At 47.1% G+C, this 16522-nt stretch overlaps 1 protein-coding gene across 1 annotated transcript in view; it reads left to right on the forward strand.

Annotated features, from left to right (window-relative positions):
* Window positions 1–16522, forward strand: part of LOC110525067 (obscurin) — a 54672-nt gene that overhangs the window by 24674 nt on the left and 13476 nt on the right. The window contains exons 27-46 of the mRNA XM_036989306.1: window positions 90–356; window positions 661–930; window positions 2054–2332; window positions 2449–2706; window positions 2868–5594; window positions 5730–5805; window positions 5881–5966; window positions 8127–8236; window positions 8654–8857; window positions 9031–9113; window positions 9219–9392; window positions 9531–9690; window positions 9812–9916; window positions 10147–10311; window positions 10629–10787; window positions 11170–11347; window positions 11532–11645; window positions 11789–11956; window positions 15741–15843; window positions 16245–16374. Of these exons, the coding sequence (XP_036845201.1) occupies window positions 90–356; window positions 661–930; window positions 2054–2332; window positions 2449–2706; window positions 2868–5594; window positions 5730–5805; window positions 5881–5966; window positions 8127–8236; window positions 8654–8857; window positions 9031–9113; window positions 9219–9392; window positions 9531–9690; window positions 9812–9916; window positions 10147–10311; window positions 10629–10787; window positions 11170–11347; window positions 11532–11645; window positions 11789–11956; window positions 15741–15843; window positions 16245–16374 (5816 nt within the window). The remainder of the gene's footprint in view (window positions 1–89; window positions 357–660; window positions 931–2053; window positions 2333–2448; window positions 2707–2867; window positions 5595–5729; window positions 5806–5880; window positions 5967–8126; window positions 8237–8653; window positions 8858–9030; window positions 9114–9218; window positions 9393–9530; window positions 9691–9811; window positions 9917–10146; window positions 10312–10628; window positions 10788–11169; window positions 11348–11531; window positions 11646–11788; window positions 11957–15740; window positions 15844–16244; window positions 16375–16522) is intronic.

Raw genomic sequence — 16522 nt, forward strand, 5'->3', positions numbered from 1 at the left:
TCTCTTCAAATCAATTGCTGACATGCATACCTTTTTGTGATTGTATTAACAGTGGACTTATAACAGGTCATTTTTGTCCATGTCCTCAGCCATACCTGTCACGTTCAAAATGGGCCTTAAGAACCAGGAGGCCCCAGAGGGGGGCATCGTGAACCTGCGCTGTGAGCTGTCTAAGGCTGGAGTCCCGGTGGAGTGGTGGAAAGGCAAGGAGGAGGTGAGCCCTGGAGGAAGGTACCAGATGAAGCTGGAGGGAAAGGTAGCGGAGATGCACATCAAGAACATCCAACCGGAGGACGTGGGGGAGTACAGCTGTATATTCGGAGATCAGAAGACCACTGCTGAAGTCAACGTGAGAGGTACAGTACATCTTACATGTTGTCTGGCTGTCATTTTTGTTGGATATGAAAGGCTCCTTCACCGGGAATTGAAGAGTTGAAGTATGGGCCTCCCCAGCAACCGTACCAAAGTGGAATAGAATACACAATAAAGCAAGAGATCAATGCAACTGGTCTCTTTAGGAATAAAACAACATATCTATTCTAGAACAATGTTTTTTCATAACAAATTGTGACCTATACAGTATCATACTCTGTAGGTAGTATAGGGCAATGGCTCCGAAGCACAAGACATTTTCAGATGATCCATCTCTGGTCCATACAGCTGCTGCATCAGTCTTCTTTGAGAAGGAGCTAGAGAGCAAGGTGGTGTTGGAGGGGACGTCAGTGGTCCTCTCCTGTGAAGTCTCCAGCGTTACGGTCCCCGTCACCTGGAGGAAGGACGCTTGCCTGGTCACAGACGGGGAGAGGTTCACTTTGAAGAAGAAAGGCCCTGTTCACACCCTGGAGATCCGGAAGTTGAGTCTGGAGGACGCCGGGGAGTACAGCTGCATCACCAGGGGAAAGAAGACCACAGCCATGCTAGTTGTGAAAGGTAGACCAACCCCATCCTACACTCTTAGAAAAAAGTTCCAAAAGTTTTTTTTTCCCGGCTGTCCCCATAGGAGAACCCTTTTCGGCTCCACGTAGACCCTTTTTTGGGTTCCACATAGAACCCTCTGTGGAAAAGGTTCTACATGGAACAAAAAAAGGTTCTACATGGAACAAAAAAGGGTACTTCAAAGGGTTCTCCTATGGGGACAGCCGAAGAACCCTTTCAGATTGTAGATAGCAAAATCTAAGAGTGTACTGAAGTAAATGTAGAGTATATCCTCATTAAACTCACAAAATTGAAGGAACCCAATGAGTATGTTTGGCCCCTTTTGATATGTGATTATTGTGGGTAGAGGATAGGTTATACCTTGCTTACTTCTTTGCATTCTTTTGAATGGGTAATCCCCTCTGTATGGCTTGATACATCATCCTATAAATAGTTATCCTGATTGTTACGAACCCCTTCGGCCCTGCAGTCTAGGGGGGGGGGGGGGGGGGGGGGGGACCCGTAACATTTCTCATGCAAATCATAACAGTGAAAAGGAACAGTGAGAACTAATAACCACAGACAACTTAAATGTACCTTCTAACACTGAGGGGGGGGGGGGGGGGGGGCTGAGCTGGACCCAAGGAAAGAAATAATAAATAACCCAAAACCCCTAAGCTAGTCTTGCTTGCTACAATAACCGCTATCTAACTAACCAATAAAATACAGTGGGTGGTCCGCCCAGTCCTAACTAGGGTTCTTAGACAATGGTCTCCTACGGGTAGTGTATGCCCATGGGCTACTTGTCTTTGTAACCCCTTTTCCCACCAACAAACAAACAGTCATACACCATAACAATACATACGCACATAATAATGGACAAATGTGACATGTAGGTGCAAAAACAAAAGAGAGATCACTGCATACAAAGAGAGAGGGAGAGAGGGAGTTTGGGAAAACAACTGACTGGGTTTTTAAACCAAGGGAAAGGGGATGTGATTGGGTAAGGGAAAAGGAGAAGGTGTGTCTTCTGAATGGCGACAGATGAGTGACAGCTGTGACTAGGGCAGAAGGAAAGAAACCAAATACACACAGGATACTTGTATCCGTAACACGGATCCTAACCCTTTCTCTACAGAGCGTGTGATGATCTTGTCAGGACTGAAGGACATGAAGATCATGGCCGGGCAGGACGCAGTGTTTGTGTGCGAGCTGTCCCACAAGGAGGTAAGCGAGTGCGAGTGGTGGCTGGGCTCCAGCCTCCTGCAGAAGAATGAAATGAACCAGATGAGCTGCTTGGGCCACCAGCACCGCCTGGTCCTGACCATGACCACGCCGGAGGAGACCGGGACCGTGGCCTTCGTGGTCGGGGAGGAAAAGACCTCCGCCCAATTGTTGGTGCTCCCCAAACCCAAAGGTTTGCCACCTCTTTTGATTTTGTTACAGTACAATGTGAATTATACACTTTAATCATTAATGTGTATGCAGTTAGAAGGTGTATATGTAGTTTACTCTGTTTCCTGTCTTTGTCAGTACTCATTGAGAAGAAGCCTGTGGACATCGTCATCATGGAAGGGGAGATGGCCACTTTATCCTGTACGACCTCTGACCTCTTTAGCTCTGTCACATGGAGAAGGAACAGGATGCCCCTCCTGAACGGAGATAAGTATGAGACTCGAAAGGAGGGCAAGCTCAACCTGCTGCTCATCCATGACACGGAACCAGGAGACTCTGGGATATACTCATGTGACACTGGTGACATGCAGAGCAGCGCCAATCTGACTGTCAATGGTAAGGATTTTTAATCATTAAGAGCGAAGTAACATAACCAGGAACTCAGTTTTATCTCCGGGGGTTACAATATTCAGAATTTTCTCTTTGCATTACTCATCCTAACATTGGTCAAATGGAATGTAGATTTCCAATTCCCTGATTATCTTCCGTCTCTCCAGAGCTGCCTCCATACTTTGAGGATGAGCTGCAGACTGTGGAGGCTGAGGAAGGGGGCACTGCCTTCCTATCCTGTGAGCTGTCTAAGCCTGTGGTCCAAGTCCAGTGGAGGAAGGGCCGGCTACCTCTCAGGCCCAACAGGAAGTACAAGATGAGGCAGGACGGCTGTGTGTTTCAGCTACACATCCTGGAGCTGAAGAAGGAAGACAGTGGCAACTACACGTGCCAGGCAGGTGGTGTGGAGACCACTGCCTCTGTGACAGTAAAGCCTCCCTCAGACAAGATAGATCCTCCCAAGACAATTCCTCCCACAAAGGCTGCTTGTCCCACTACTCCACCAGAAGAGGCCCGAACTGGCCCTCCAGAGCCAAAGAAACGGGGCATGACCCGGTCATCCATTGTGGAGTCAGAGGAAGACCTGAAGCTTGAGGAAAAAGAGACCGTTGTAAACCCACATAAGAAACAGTCATTAAGGTCTATGGGTAAGGAGACTAAGGTAGACCAACAGGAGAAACAGAAAGTGAAACAGCCAGTAGGTATGGTGAAGGATACCATAGCAGAAAAGACCCGGAAACAGCTAGTACCACCACTGAGGTCTAAAGGGAAGGAGGCAACTATGGTGAAGGATTCACAGATGGACCAGAGGGAGAAAAAGCCAGTGAAACAGCCAGTCAGAGCTATAGTGACGGACACAGAGGAGAAAAAGACTGAAATAGACCCAAAGGAGAAAAAGATATTGAAAGAGATTGGGGTAGACCAGGTGGTGAAACAGCCAGTTCCACCAGCGAGACGAGCATCTATAGTGTCTGATGCTGGGGTAGAGTATGTAGGCAAAAAGCCCATTCCACCTGCGAGACGAGCTTCTCTTGTTTCAGTTTCAGATGCTGGGGTAGACCAAATGGTGAAACAGACAGTTCAACCAGCGGGACAAGCTTCTGTTGTTTCAGTGTCGGATGCTGGGGTAGACGAAGTGAGGAAACAGCCAGTTTCACCAGTGAAACAAGTTTCTGTTGATTCATTGTCGGATGCTGGGGTAGAGCATGTTGGCAAAAAAACAGTTCCACGAGCGAGACAAGCTTCTGTTGCTTCAGTGTCGGAAGCTGGGGTAGACGAGGTGAGGAAACAGCCAGTTCCACCAGCGAGACAAGCTTCTGTTGTTTCAGTGTCGGAAGCTGGGGTAGACGAGGTGAGGAAACAGCCAGTTCCACCAGCGAGACGAGCATCTGTTGTTTCAGTGTCGGAAGCTGGGGTAGACGAGGTGAGGAAACAGCCAGTTCCACCAGCGAGACGAGCATCTGTTGTTTCAGTGTCGGAAGCTGGGGTAGACGAGGTGAGGAAACAGCCAGTTCCACCAGCGAGACGAGCATCTGTTGTTTCAGTGTCGGAAGCTGGGGTAGACGAGGTGAGGAAACAGCCAGTTCCACCAGCGAGACGAGCATCTGTTGTTTCAGTGTCGGAAGCTGGGGTAGACGAGGTGAGGAAACAGCCAGTTACACCAGCGAGACGAGCTTCTGTTGTTTCAGTGTCGGAAGCTGGAGTAGACAAGGTGAGGAAACAGCCAGTTCCACCAGCGAGACGAGCATCTGTTGTTTCAGTGTCGGAAGCTGGGGTAGACGAGGTGAGAAAACAGCCAGTTCCACCAGCGAGACGAGCATCTGTTGTTTCAGTGTCGGAAGCTGGGGTAAAGCATGTAGGGAAACAGCCAGTTCCACCAGCGAGACGAGCATCTATAGTGTCGGATGCTGGGGTAGAGCAGATAGTTAGGTCTGTTAGATCTAAAAAGGAGATTGATATAGAAATAGACCATCAGGACAAACAGCCAGTGAAGTTTATGGTGAAGGAGACAGAGATAGACAAGAGAGACAAACAGCCAGCAAGGTCTACAGTACAGGAGATGGAAAAACACAAGATTGCGGTGGATGGTAACCAAGTCCATATCTCAGAGGATGAGTCCTCCACTGAGGCCCCCACCCAGGTAAGAGTCAACCAGAAGACCAACAAGCCTGTAGTTGCTGTAGCTGGGGTTCCCAAGGGGCTCCCGATGACTAAGAAAGTAGACAAGACTGAACCTGACATGGAAATCAGTGTAGAGGACGAACCTGAGATGCTGGATGCCGCCATCAAGATCCAGGCAGCTTTCAAGGGATACAAGACCCGCAAAGACATGCGGCCAATCTTCAAGCAGGTGTTCAAGAACCAGAACGTTGAGACCAACGGTACCATCCAGCTAGCGTGCGTGGTGGAAGGGAAGTCCAACGCAGTACGCTGGCTGAAGAACGGTCAGCAGATCATAGGAGACCAACGCCACCGCATGAACACCTCTGAGGATGGCGTCTGCACACTGGTGATCATCAACATGTCAGCCATAGACACTGGGGTCTATACATGTGAGGTGGTCAACAAGTTTGGTGTGACCTCATATAATGGCAACATTACTGTGGGTCAACCTCAAAACCCTCCACCCTCCACCCAGAGGCCTGCAGCCCCAGCACAGCCCTCCACCCAGAGGCCTGCAGCCCCAGCACAGCCCTCCACCCCTTCTGTGCACCCAGTCCTGGCCTCTGTTGGCCCTCTCCAGCAAGCCCAGACCTCCACCTCTGGGAAGGAGACTATGGATTCTGTGGAGAGTGAGGAGATCTCCCTGTGGCAGGCCTACAACCTGACCGAGGAGGATCCCCGCAATACCCTACAGGAGAGGAGGAGGGCCTCACTCATCTCTGCCAGCTCTAGTAAGTCAGTTAGAAACATGACAGATGTCCTTACTATGTGAACTGGGTCATATGCAGTAATTGTGTCTGCCTTTGCAAGGGGTGAGTTGTTTGGTTGATAGACTGAAAATCATATTTGGTATTTGGTCTCTCCAGTGTCTAGTCCCTCAGACTACGACACAGCTCCAGATTTCATAGAGCCTGTTGACATCACCCCCAAAGATCCCTGCAGGTAAGACCTTCACAATCTTCATATAACATCCAAAGACTTTTAATCATATGTTAATAAGCAAAAATATTCCCACAGGGAAAAGGAAGAGGACCAGTTACCCCATAAGGATAAAGAACAGAAAGTCACCCCTCAACCACCCAAGAGGCATTTGAAGGTCAAAGGTCAGCCATGTTTTGTTGTGTCGTCAGACCTAAATATTGAGTTGTTGCCTTTCGTGGTTATGGTATTTCACATTGTACTGAATCCATTTACTTTAACATTGATTGTTGTAAATGTTATAATAATTTAATATCATACACATGTAATGGGTTTCAGTCTGTGTTGTATTGAGTAAAGACATTATTGTAGATGTAGAAAATAACAGGTACTTCTCAACAGCATCTGTACCTTTTCCAATAGGAGAAGACACAGGGATGCATATACCTATACAAGTATTTGTGCACAAGCACATGCAATGCACATGCAATCCATTTTACTGTGGCTTTCGAAAGTATTCGCCCCCATTTTTCCTAATTTGTTGCCTTACAACCTGGAAATAAAATTGATGTTGTTCTCAGGGTGATGAGAAGTGTTGGGTTTGCGCCAGACATAGGGTTTTCCTTGATGGCCAAAAAGCTCAATTTTTGTCTCATCTGACCGGAGTACCTTCTTCCATATGTTTTATGGAGTCTCCCACATGCATTTTGGCAAATACCAAATGTCTTTGCTTATTTTTTTATTTAAGCAATGGCTTTTTTCTGGCCACTCTTCTCTAAAGCCCAGCTCTGTGGCGTGTCCGGCTTAAAGGGGTCATATGGACAGATACGCCAATCTCCACTGTGGAGCTTTGCAGCCCCTTCAGGGTTATCTTTGTTGCCTCTCTGATTAATGCCTTCCTTGCCTGTTCCCTGAGTTTTGGTGGGCGTCCCTCTCTTGGCAGGTTTGTTGTGGTGCCATATTGTTTAATAATGGATTTAATGGTGCTCCGTGGGATGTTCAAAGTTTCGGATAGTTTTTTATACCCCAACCCTGATCTGTACCTCTCCACATCTTTGTCCCTGACCTCTTTGGAGAGCTCCTTGGTCTTCATGGTGTTGTTTGATTGGTGGTGCACCTTGCTTAGCGGTGTTGCAGACTCTGGGGCCTTTCAGAACAGGTGTATATATACTGAGATCATGTGACAGATCATGTGACACTTAGATTGCACACAGGTGGACTTTATTTAACTAATTATGTGACTTCTGAAGGTAATTGGTGGCACCAGATCTTATTTAGGGGCTTCATAGCAAAGGGGGTGAATACAAATGAGCACCACTTTTCTGTTTTTTATTTTTTAGAATTTTATGAAACAAGTTATTTTTCTCATTTCACTTCACCGATTTGGACTATTTTGTGTATGTCCATTACATGAAATCCAAATAAAAATCCATTTCAATTGCAGGTTGTAATGAAACAAAATAGTAAAAACGGCAAGGGGGGTGAATACTTTTGCAAGGCACTGTATAATACATTGTAATATAGAACTAAAAAGAATACAACCCCTTGTAATTCTCAAATAGAAAAGGGTAACATATCTGCAGTGAATTATAATATTAATCATTTTATAAACAAATAGTAAAATAAATAAATAAAATGTTATCTGCACCTGTTGGATAGTAAAGCAATATCACGTTCAGTCCCTGACCAATGAGAATGCAATGTACAGCTAGCATAGAATGCTAAGTATGACGCTCATTAAGGCGAACATTCCATTAAGATTGTGTACAAAGATAACATTCTAAACAAACAGAATTCAGACTCTGTGCATTAATAAAGTTTACAGGGAACACATTTTGCTACTTGTTAGTATAAATATAGTTATATTTTCACAATTTTAATGTTATAAATGTCAGAGCAGAAAAACACATACCGTCTCCAATGTGAGCAGAAGACAACAAACATTGAAATGGATGATGCAACACAGATTCAGGAGAGCTGGGCTAAACCATTCTACATGTCTTGATTGTCATAATTATACCACCTTTGTTAAACTCAAATGACAGATAAAGATTCATAATAAATGTATAAATAATACACCAACAGTCATGGTTATGGTTAAGGCAATACCACAGTATAAGTAAAATTCAGAAATAGAATAACCCATAAAGTGTCCTCATTGAACCAGTCCAATCTATGATCACGAAGTTGAATTGAAATAATAAGAGTGACAATAGTCTGGTATGAAAGCTGTCTTGTTCATAACCTAAGGGAACAACATTACCTTGCTTCATACAGTACACAGTACTCAATGACATTTGCACGCTTCTGTTCACTTCTCTCACTTCCTCTGAATGTCCCACCAGCTACTGATGCCAAGCTGAGGACTCTGTCCCCGAAACACCACTGTGCCCACACGCCTGCTGCTCTCACAGGTTCTTGCTCAGAGTCAGATGGTGACGAGGACAGAAGAGAGGTACAGTATGGTCTACTTTGGAAAAACTTCCTCATAGCAGCCCCCCATTTTAACATGCCTACTATTCCAATAAGTGCCATGGGATCTTTAGTGACCACAAAGAGTCAAGACACCCATTCAACGTCCCATCTGAAAGACGGCACCCTACACAGGGCAATGTGGGCCATTGAGATATTTTTTTATAGACCAGAAGAAAGAGTGCCTCCTACTGACCCTCCAACACCACTTCCAGCAGCATCTGGTCTTCCATCCAGGACCAACCCTGCTTAGCTTCAGAGGCAAGCCAGCAGTGGGATGCAGGGTGGTAGACTGCTGGATTATACCATAAGCAGTCATTTATGATCAAAAGATACAAATGTGAAACATTTGTTGCTATAGCATTTTGGAACTAAAATTTTTACCAACTTTTTTCCACAGACATTTGATGTCTATGTGGCCAGAGCTAACTGCAACTCTCAACAAGGTGGCAACAAGGAGAGCTTTGTGTTGAAGGAGGGACAGTATGTGGAGGTCTTGGACTCTGTCCACCCTGAGAAGTGGCTGGTCCGTACCAAACCCTCCAAAAACAGCCCCTCACGCCAAGGATGGGTCTCCCCTGCATACCTGGAGAAGAAGAGACAGGTATGAGGTCATCAGTATGTCCTGGTAAAGGATGGGCATAAAATGGACAAAATGGACATATTTTGACCATTCAATCAACTACTTTTTATGTTTCTTCACCTAAACAGGATTCGTCAGAGGTAATGATAATTTTTGACTGTACATTTAATCAAACTGTTTTGCATTTTGTAAAGGAAACATTCCCACAAGTGAGGACACCACAACAGGAGATGGATGGATCAGGTTCTACAGAGGAAGAGTACAGAAGAACATTAAGGTGAGTGAATTAATATTATTTGATCACAGAGTTCAGCATATTTAATTAGTATAGTCTCTTAAAGAATACTGTCAGCATTCCATGTGATATTTCTTCCGTCTTTAGCCAATTGATCCAGGGGCTGATTGATGGGGAGGAAGAGTTTGTGAAGGAGATGAAGGACTTTACATCCCACTACCTGCACCACTTAGACACTAGCCCTCATGTCCCCATCAACATCATCAACCAGAAAGAAACTATCTTCCGCAATATCAAGGACATCATGGCTTTACACGAGAGGTGATAACGTCACAACTGTTCTCTTTGTCGAGAGTGAGAGCTGGTTAATCAAATAAAATGTTGTTTAATATACATTTTTTAACTCATGTAATGAAAAACGAGGTAAATACTGTCCTTATTTTCCTATCCCCTACTCAGGTCTATTCTGCCCAGGCTGAGCGAGTGTTCTACTGATGATGACGTGGCCATGCATCTGGTCAAACACGCAGAGGACTTTCAGAAGTATCTGCAGTACATGATGGGCCAAACACAGGCAGAGGCCTGTGTCACTGACAAGACCATCCAGCAGTACTTCAAGGCATGCAGTCAGATCATTTACCATAGTGCACAAATAATCGACCTGCACACCCAGAAGAAAAACACTTTGCTCTCACATGCTCCCAGTTTTCCACGCTGACATTCACTTTGTGTTCCAGCAGAACACGAGAACAGAGCCCGAGCACTCCGAAACTACAGCTCTGGATGTCATCACCTTCTTACAGAGACCAGCGGAGAGGATTCAGACCTACCAGGCCTTGCTCAAGGTCAGTGCTCATTATACGATTCTAAGTGTCCATTTTGAGACCTTTCCAAAGCATTAATCCATGGATTTCTCCCTGTGTGTGTGTGTGTGTGTGTGTGTGTGTGTGTGTGTGTGTGTGTGTGTGTGTGTGTGTGTGTGTGTGTGCGTGTGCGTGTGCGTGTGTGTGTGTGTGTGTGTGTGTGCGTGTGCGTGTGCGTGTGCGTGTGCGTGTGTGTGTGTGTGTGTTGACAGGAGCTGATCAAGAACAAGGCTAAGTGTGGGAAAAGCTGCTGTCTGCTGGAGGATGCATTCTCCATGGTGTCCTGTCTGCCCTGGCGTTCTGACAACCTGCACCAGGTGTCTCTGATTGAGAACTACCCTGCCCCACTCACTGCACTGGGAGAACCTGTCCGCCAGGTAACTCACCCATAACCCACAAAGAGTGGTTGAGCTCTACCTGCTGATGTTGTTTGCTCCAGAGAGAAGGGATAGATGAATACATCAAAGTGTCCAGACTAGCTGAGGTCAGATGTGCCGTAACAACCCATGACGGTTGTTGCTTTAAATGTTGAGGGGGACACGGCATCATTGAAAGCTGAAATGTCAATTAACTGACTGGATAAAACTTGCAATGCACCATCTTGATTACGTGTTTGAGATGTGAAGGAAGTCATTTCTTCACGGATAATGCAGTTCCATCTGAAGCTTTGATACCATGTCTTTCCTCCTCACAGGGTCCCTTCACTGTGTGGGAGGAGTCTCCTGAGATCAAGACGTCCTCCCGGGGGCACCAGAGGCAGGTATTTCTCTTTAAGGACTGTGTCCTCCTTTGTAAGCTCAAGAGAGACCCCGGCATGAACTCTGACACCTACGCCTTCAAGAACAAGATGAAGGTAAAAACATGGCCCTCCTCCTTTGCCATAGTCAATGTAAATGTATAGTCCAAATCCTCACAGCAAACATATTGTGTTACCGACTGGGGTTCGAACCTAGGTGTCCTGAGAGCAACAAGACTATCCCTCTGAGCTTAAACCAATGCTTCAGGCAAGCCTACTCATCTTATGAGTGTGGCAAGGTTATAGTTTTATTTTAGTTTTGATTTTAATTTGAAATTCAGTTAAATTTCAGACCTGATTACATTGTTTTATAAAAGTATTTATATTTAGTTATAGAAATTCAGATTATTATTCGTTTTAGCTTCAGAGTGGTTTACCGAACCATCTACATTGCATATAGAGTACCGTCCTTGTAATATGAGCGTCTCCCCCTCAACAGCTGAATGATGTGGAGGTGAAGGAGATGGTGGGGGGAGATGAGAAGTCCTGGGAGCTGTGGCATGAGCACCGCGGCTCAGTGAGGAGGTACACACTGCAGGGTCATTCCACCTTGCTCAAGCTGTCCTGGCTCAAAGACCTGAGAGAGCTGCAGCAACGCTCCAGCCTGACTACTTCTAGTGAGTTCCTCTGACTAGGTCTTTTGGTAATGTCCATTGTTGAGTCTGCCTAGGAATATCACCGGTTCGGTCCCCTGTTAGCTCTGTCCAGCATTAAATGTATCCAATGTTATCTCTGGGGAGCAGTAGCTCTGTTGCCTGGTCTCTTCCCATTATTACAGTAGTCTTGTGGTTGTTTCTTTAGGTCCACCAGAGTTCAAAGTTCTCCTGGCTGACTGCACAACAAAGATCGGGCAGACAATCAAATTGGCATGCAAAGTCACAGGAACACCCAAACCAGTGGTCAGCTGGTTCAAAGGTAAGAGTCACAGGAACACCCAAACCAGTGGTGGTTCAAAGGTAAAAGAGTGAGCAGCATAGTAAGCCTTTTAAAAAACATTTTAATTTTTTGACATAAGACGTTTTTAAACAGCAGTACGGTCTCTGACATGACTTCCCCAGACGGCCTGGTCCTAGAGGACGGCCCTCACCACATCATCACTGCAGACCGGACAGGAACCTGCTGTCTCATCCTGGACGGGGTCACTCCCAAGGACTCTGGACAGTACGTGTGCTATGCCTCCAGCCCCGTGGGTCATGCTAGCACACTGGCCAAGATGGTGGTGGACGGTGAGTGTAATGATGGGGCGGTAAGTCGGAAACAGGTGCAACGTTTTAATAAAACAACAAAACCAAGAACACGACACTAACATAAGGCAGTACGCCGATACACAGGAACAATACCAACTGGTGAGTGAACCTGGGAGAGTGACATAAAGGGGAGGAAATGATGAAGGTTATGAGTCCAGGTGTGAATCATAATGATTAACAGGTGTGAATCATAATGATTAACAGGTGTGAATCATAATGATTAACAGGTGTGAATCACAATGATGATTCCCAGGATCGATGGTTAGTATTGCAGCGACGTCGTGGACTGGAGGGGAGGAGCAGACGGGACAGTACCACCCCTTCTGACGTGCAGCTCCTGCCACAGGACAACGACCCCGGGGACGAGGAGCAGGTCGATCCGGGCGGCGAAGTTGGAAATAATGTATGACTTTGGGATCCAGAATGTCCTCCACCAGAACCTAACACCACTCCTCAGGGCCATACCCCTCCCATTCCACCAAATACTGGATCCGACCCCCCCCCCCCCCCCCACGATGCCGGGAGTCCAGCAGAGATCTGACGGCCCCTCGATATCCGGGGGGAGGGGTCGTAGGGGACAGCATCAGCTAGGGGACCAGGAACCTCCGGCCTGAGAAGGGAAACATGAAACGAGGGTGAGATACGGTAGTGACTAGGCAGTTGTAACCTATATGTCACCTCGTTGACCCTCCAGAGAACCTTGAACGGCCCCACAAACCGGGGCCTCGGTTTCTTGCAGGGCAGGCGGAGTGGGAGGTTACTGGTAGAGAGCCAGACGCAATCTCCAGGGTGGAACACAGAGGTCTCACTGCGGTGGTGGTCTGCCTGTTTTTTTTATACGATGGACGGTGCACTTGAGTCTCACGTGAGCGTCGCTCCACACTTCTGCGTGCCGGAACCACTCATCAACCGCAGGAGCCTCGGTCTGGCCCAGAGTCCACGGAGCCAGGGCCGGTTGAAAACCCAGAACACACTGGAAGGAAGTCAACCCAGTGGAGGAGTGATGCAGCAAATTCTGGGCATACTCTGCCCATGGAAGGAATCGTGCCCACTCACCCTGCCGGTCCAGACAGTGACTCCTCAGGAACCTCCCCAGCTCCTGGATCATCCTCTCCACCTGCTCGTTGGACTGAGGCCGGTACCTGGAAGAGAAGCTGACCGTGACCCCGAGCTTCTCCATGAAGGCCCTCCATACTCGTGATACGAATTGGGGGCCACGGTCGGAGACGATGTTCTCCGGAAGGCCATAATATCGGAAAACCTGCTGGAAGAGTGACTCAGCGACCTGGAGAACTGTGGGGAGACCAAGAAGGGGAATTAACCGACGTGACTTAGAAAATCTATCCACTACCACCAGAATGGTGGTGAAACCATCAGAGGGGAGATCGGTTACAAAGTCACTGGATAGATGAGACCAGGGTCACTGAGTCACGGGAAGTGGTTGGAGCTTCCCTGCTGGAGCATTCCGATGAGACTTGGTTTGGGCACACACAGAACAGGAGTTGACATAACGAGTGACACCCTGCGCCAAGGTGGGCCACCAGTATTTCTCAGCAATGGAGTGGATGGTGTGAGAAATACCTGGATGTCCAGCGACAACCGCTGTGTGCGCCCAGGTTAGCAGCCGATCCCATATCACTGTGGGAACGTAGATGTGCACATGAGGACAGTTCAGGGGTGCGGGCTCCATCTCCAGAGCCTGGCAGATCTCCACATCTATGTCCCAGACCATAGGAGCTACGACTTGTGAGGATGGGAAGCAGGTCCTCCGGCATTCAGGTGACCAGTCTGATTCTCATCCTCGACCATGAAATGGTGGGGTTATGGCGTTGAAGGGAGGCTGAGGATGATCTTGTGCACTGGTGATGAAGGTGATATTCTCCTGCTGATTGGACTCCACGGTGAGGGTGAGTGGTTGGGTGATGTGTGTGATGGTTCCGGATCCTAGAGGCCAACAGTCAAGACCTTGAACCAGAAAAGTAGAGGAGAGCAGGTAGGTAGTAATATTGAGAGAGGAGGCAAGTGTCTGATCCATAAAGTTCCCCGCCGCACTGGAATTCACAGGGCATGAGAGACAGTCAGCCAGATTGATGGGTACTAAAAAGAGTCTAACAGGAAGAGCAGTAGATGGAATACTCACTCCTGGTCCAGGAGATGTAACATCACATGACCGTCCCTCTGCTCTAGTGGATCCCGGATTCTGAAGTATTGGACACCGCTGGCACTTCTGCCCTCCCTGGCTACAGTACAGACAGAGCCCCAGCTGTATCCGTCTGCGTCGTTCTGCTGCGGAAAGGCGTGTGACCCCTACCTCCATGGGTTCTGGCTCTGATGCTGAACACTCGCTGAAGGAGGAAGAGAAGTGATAAAGATTCCGACGCTCCAGGAGGTTATCCAGACGGAGGGCCATCCCAATGAGTGCGTCCAGGGTGGGGTTGTCATCCCGGCAGGCCAGTTCCGTCTGGACCTCCTCCGCAGACCTCTTCTAAATAACGTGCTGATGGCAGGCTCATTCCATCCACCGGAAGCTTCTACTGTCCGGAAGGTAAGCCCATATTCAGCAGCAGTCTGATTCCCCTGCTGGAGCTGAAGCAGACACTCACCTCCCTCTCTGCCCTCCACGGGATGATCGAAAATACATTGAAAAACAGAGCCAAGAACTCCTCATAAGACTTAAGCTCCTCCTCTCCTCTCTCCCAGATGGCCATAGCCCATTCCAATGCCCGCCCAGTCAGCTGAAAAATAACTGTGGCAACCTTAGACCTGTCGGTGGTGGGGGCTTCCATCTGGTGTGCGCAATAGAGGGAGCACTGAAGGAGGAAGCCAGAGCATTTGGATGGTGTCCTGTCATATTTCTCCGGGAAGGATAGACGGGCGTCGCTGACCTGGGCGGGTTGCTGAATGGGCTGGTGTGCTGACTCGTTGGGTAGACTGGCTCTAGAATATCCTCCGCTGACTCGTTGGGTAGACTGGCTCTAGAATATCCTACGTTGTAGACCGCGGAGAACATCTTCCATGGCCGTCCCCAGTTGAACATAGTGTTGACAAAGAAGGTCACCTTGTTCATCAATCACCTGGGAGATGTCCGGTTGTCCTGCTGCTTCCATATTTTGAGTTGGTATGCTGTAATGATGGGGCGGTAAGTCGGAAGCAGGTGAACCATTTTAATAAAACAACAAAGCCAGGAACACAACACTAACATAAGGCAGTACGCGATACACAGGAACAATACCAAGAAGTGAGGGAACATTGGAGAGTGACATATAAAGGGGAGGAAATGATAACGGTAATGGAGTCCAGGTGTGAATCATAATGATTAACAGGTGCGCGTAAAGATGAGTGCGCAAAGATGATTCCCAGGACCGGTGGTTACTATTCCTGCTACAACATGCGCCGAAGGGGAGGAGAGGAGCAGGAGTAGACGTGACAGTGAGTCAACGGTCACTTGCAGTCGCTTTGGTGCTGAACTCAGCACCCACAATCAGGACTGACAGAGCACTCGGTCCATAGAGATCCTACTAAATGACTATGTACTATTTATTATTAAATGTATTAGTGTATTCTAATTCCTAATTCTATGATTCAGCCTACCTCACGCACAAATTACATGCTGATGCAGATTAGAGCTTAAATACACTGAAATACACAAATCGTATACATATGATTTTGCTATCCAACATGTTACGGTATACTCCATGTCCTATTGTGCAAAGATAATTCGTAATGCATAGAGTGAATTAACTCATTTCCTCTTGTCCAACAGCACCCCCCAGGTTCATCACTAGGCTGCAGAGTGCATGTCTGATGGAGGGAGAGGAAGTCCAGTTTACCTGCTCCACGCACAGCACACCTCTACCCCGAGTCAGGTATGGTACAGTAAACTGCACTGGGTTTACAGATGCAGGATCTTAATTTGATCACCGTGTTGCAGGACAATTTTACAACTTTAAATGTATTTGAGGTTTAAAAAGGCTTCTGAAGTTTGTAATTTCCACTTTGAAATGTCTGACTCTATTTCCCCTCACAAAAATGTCCATTAATTATAATCCATGAAATAATTCACATTTCCTGTTGCTGCAGGATTATCTTCCTGTTTAGCAAACTGGCTCAAATTAAGATCCTACATCTGTACTCAGTATTCCCATACTATGTCATGAGAACATGGGCTCCCAGGATTCAAAGTTTGAACCATACTTATTAAGATTCCCATTGAGATCCACCCACATGTTGTTATTTGGTTGTGTGCCCTGGCATGTTTTGGGGGCAGGTGGTTTAAGGATGCCAGAGAGCTGACAGACCAGAGGAAGTACCACATAGAGAGTGACGCCCGCAGTGGGATCCTCACTCTCACCATAATGAACCCTGGAGAGACAGACCTGGGACGGTATGAGTGTGAGGTATGCGTATTGTATGAAACCCCTTTATGTACATATGTAATGCTTCTTCCTAACATGCAGGTATAACATTAAGGTGCAATATACTGTTGATTTTCGTCATAGCACCCTAGGAGCTTTTGAACATTCTTATAAAGAAGTGAATTTAAAA

This window comes from Oncorhynchus mykiss, chromosome 1 (assembly GCF_013265735.2).
Source record: "Oncorhynchus mykiss isolate Arlee chromosome 1, USDA_OmykA_1.1, whole genome shotgun sequence".
Classification (NCBI taxonomy): domain Eukaryota; kingdom Metazoa; phylum Chordata; class Actinopteri; order Salmoniformes; family Salmonidae; genus Oncorhynchus; species Oncorhynchus mykiss.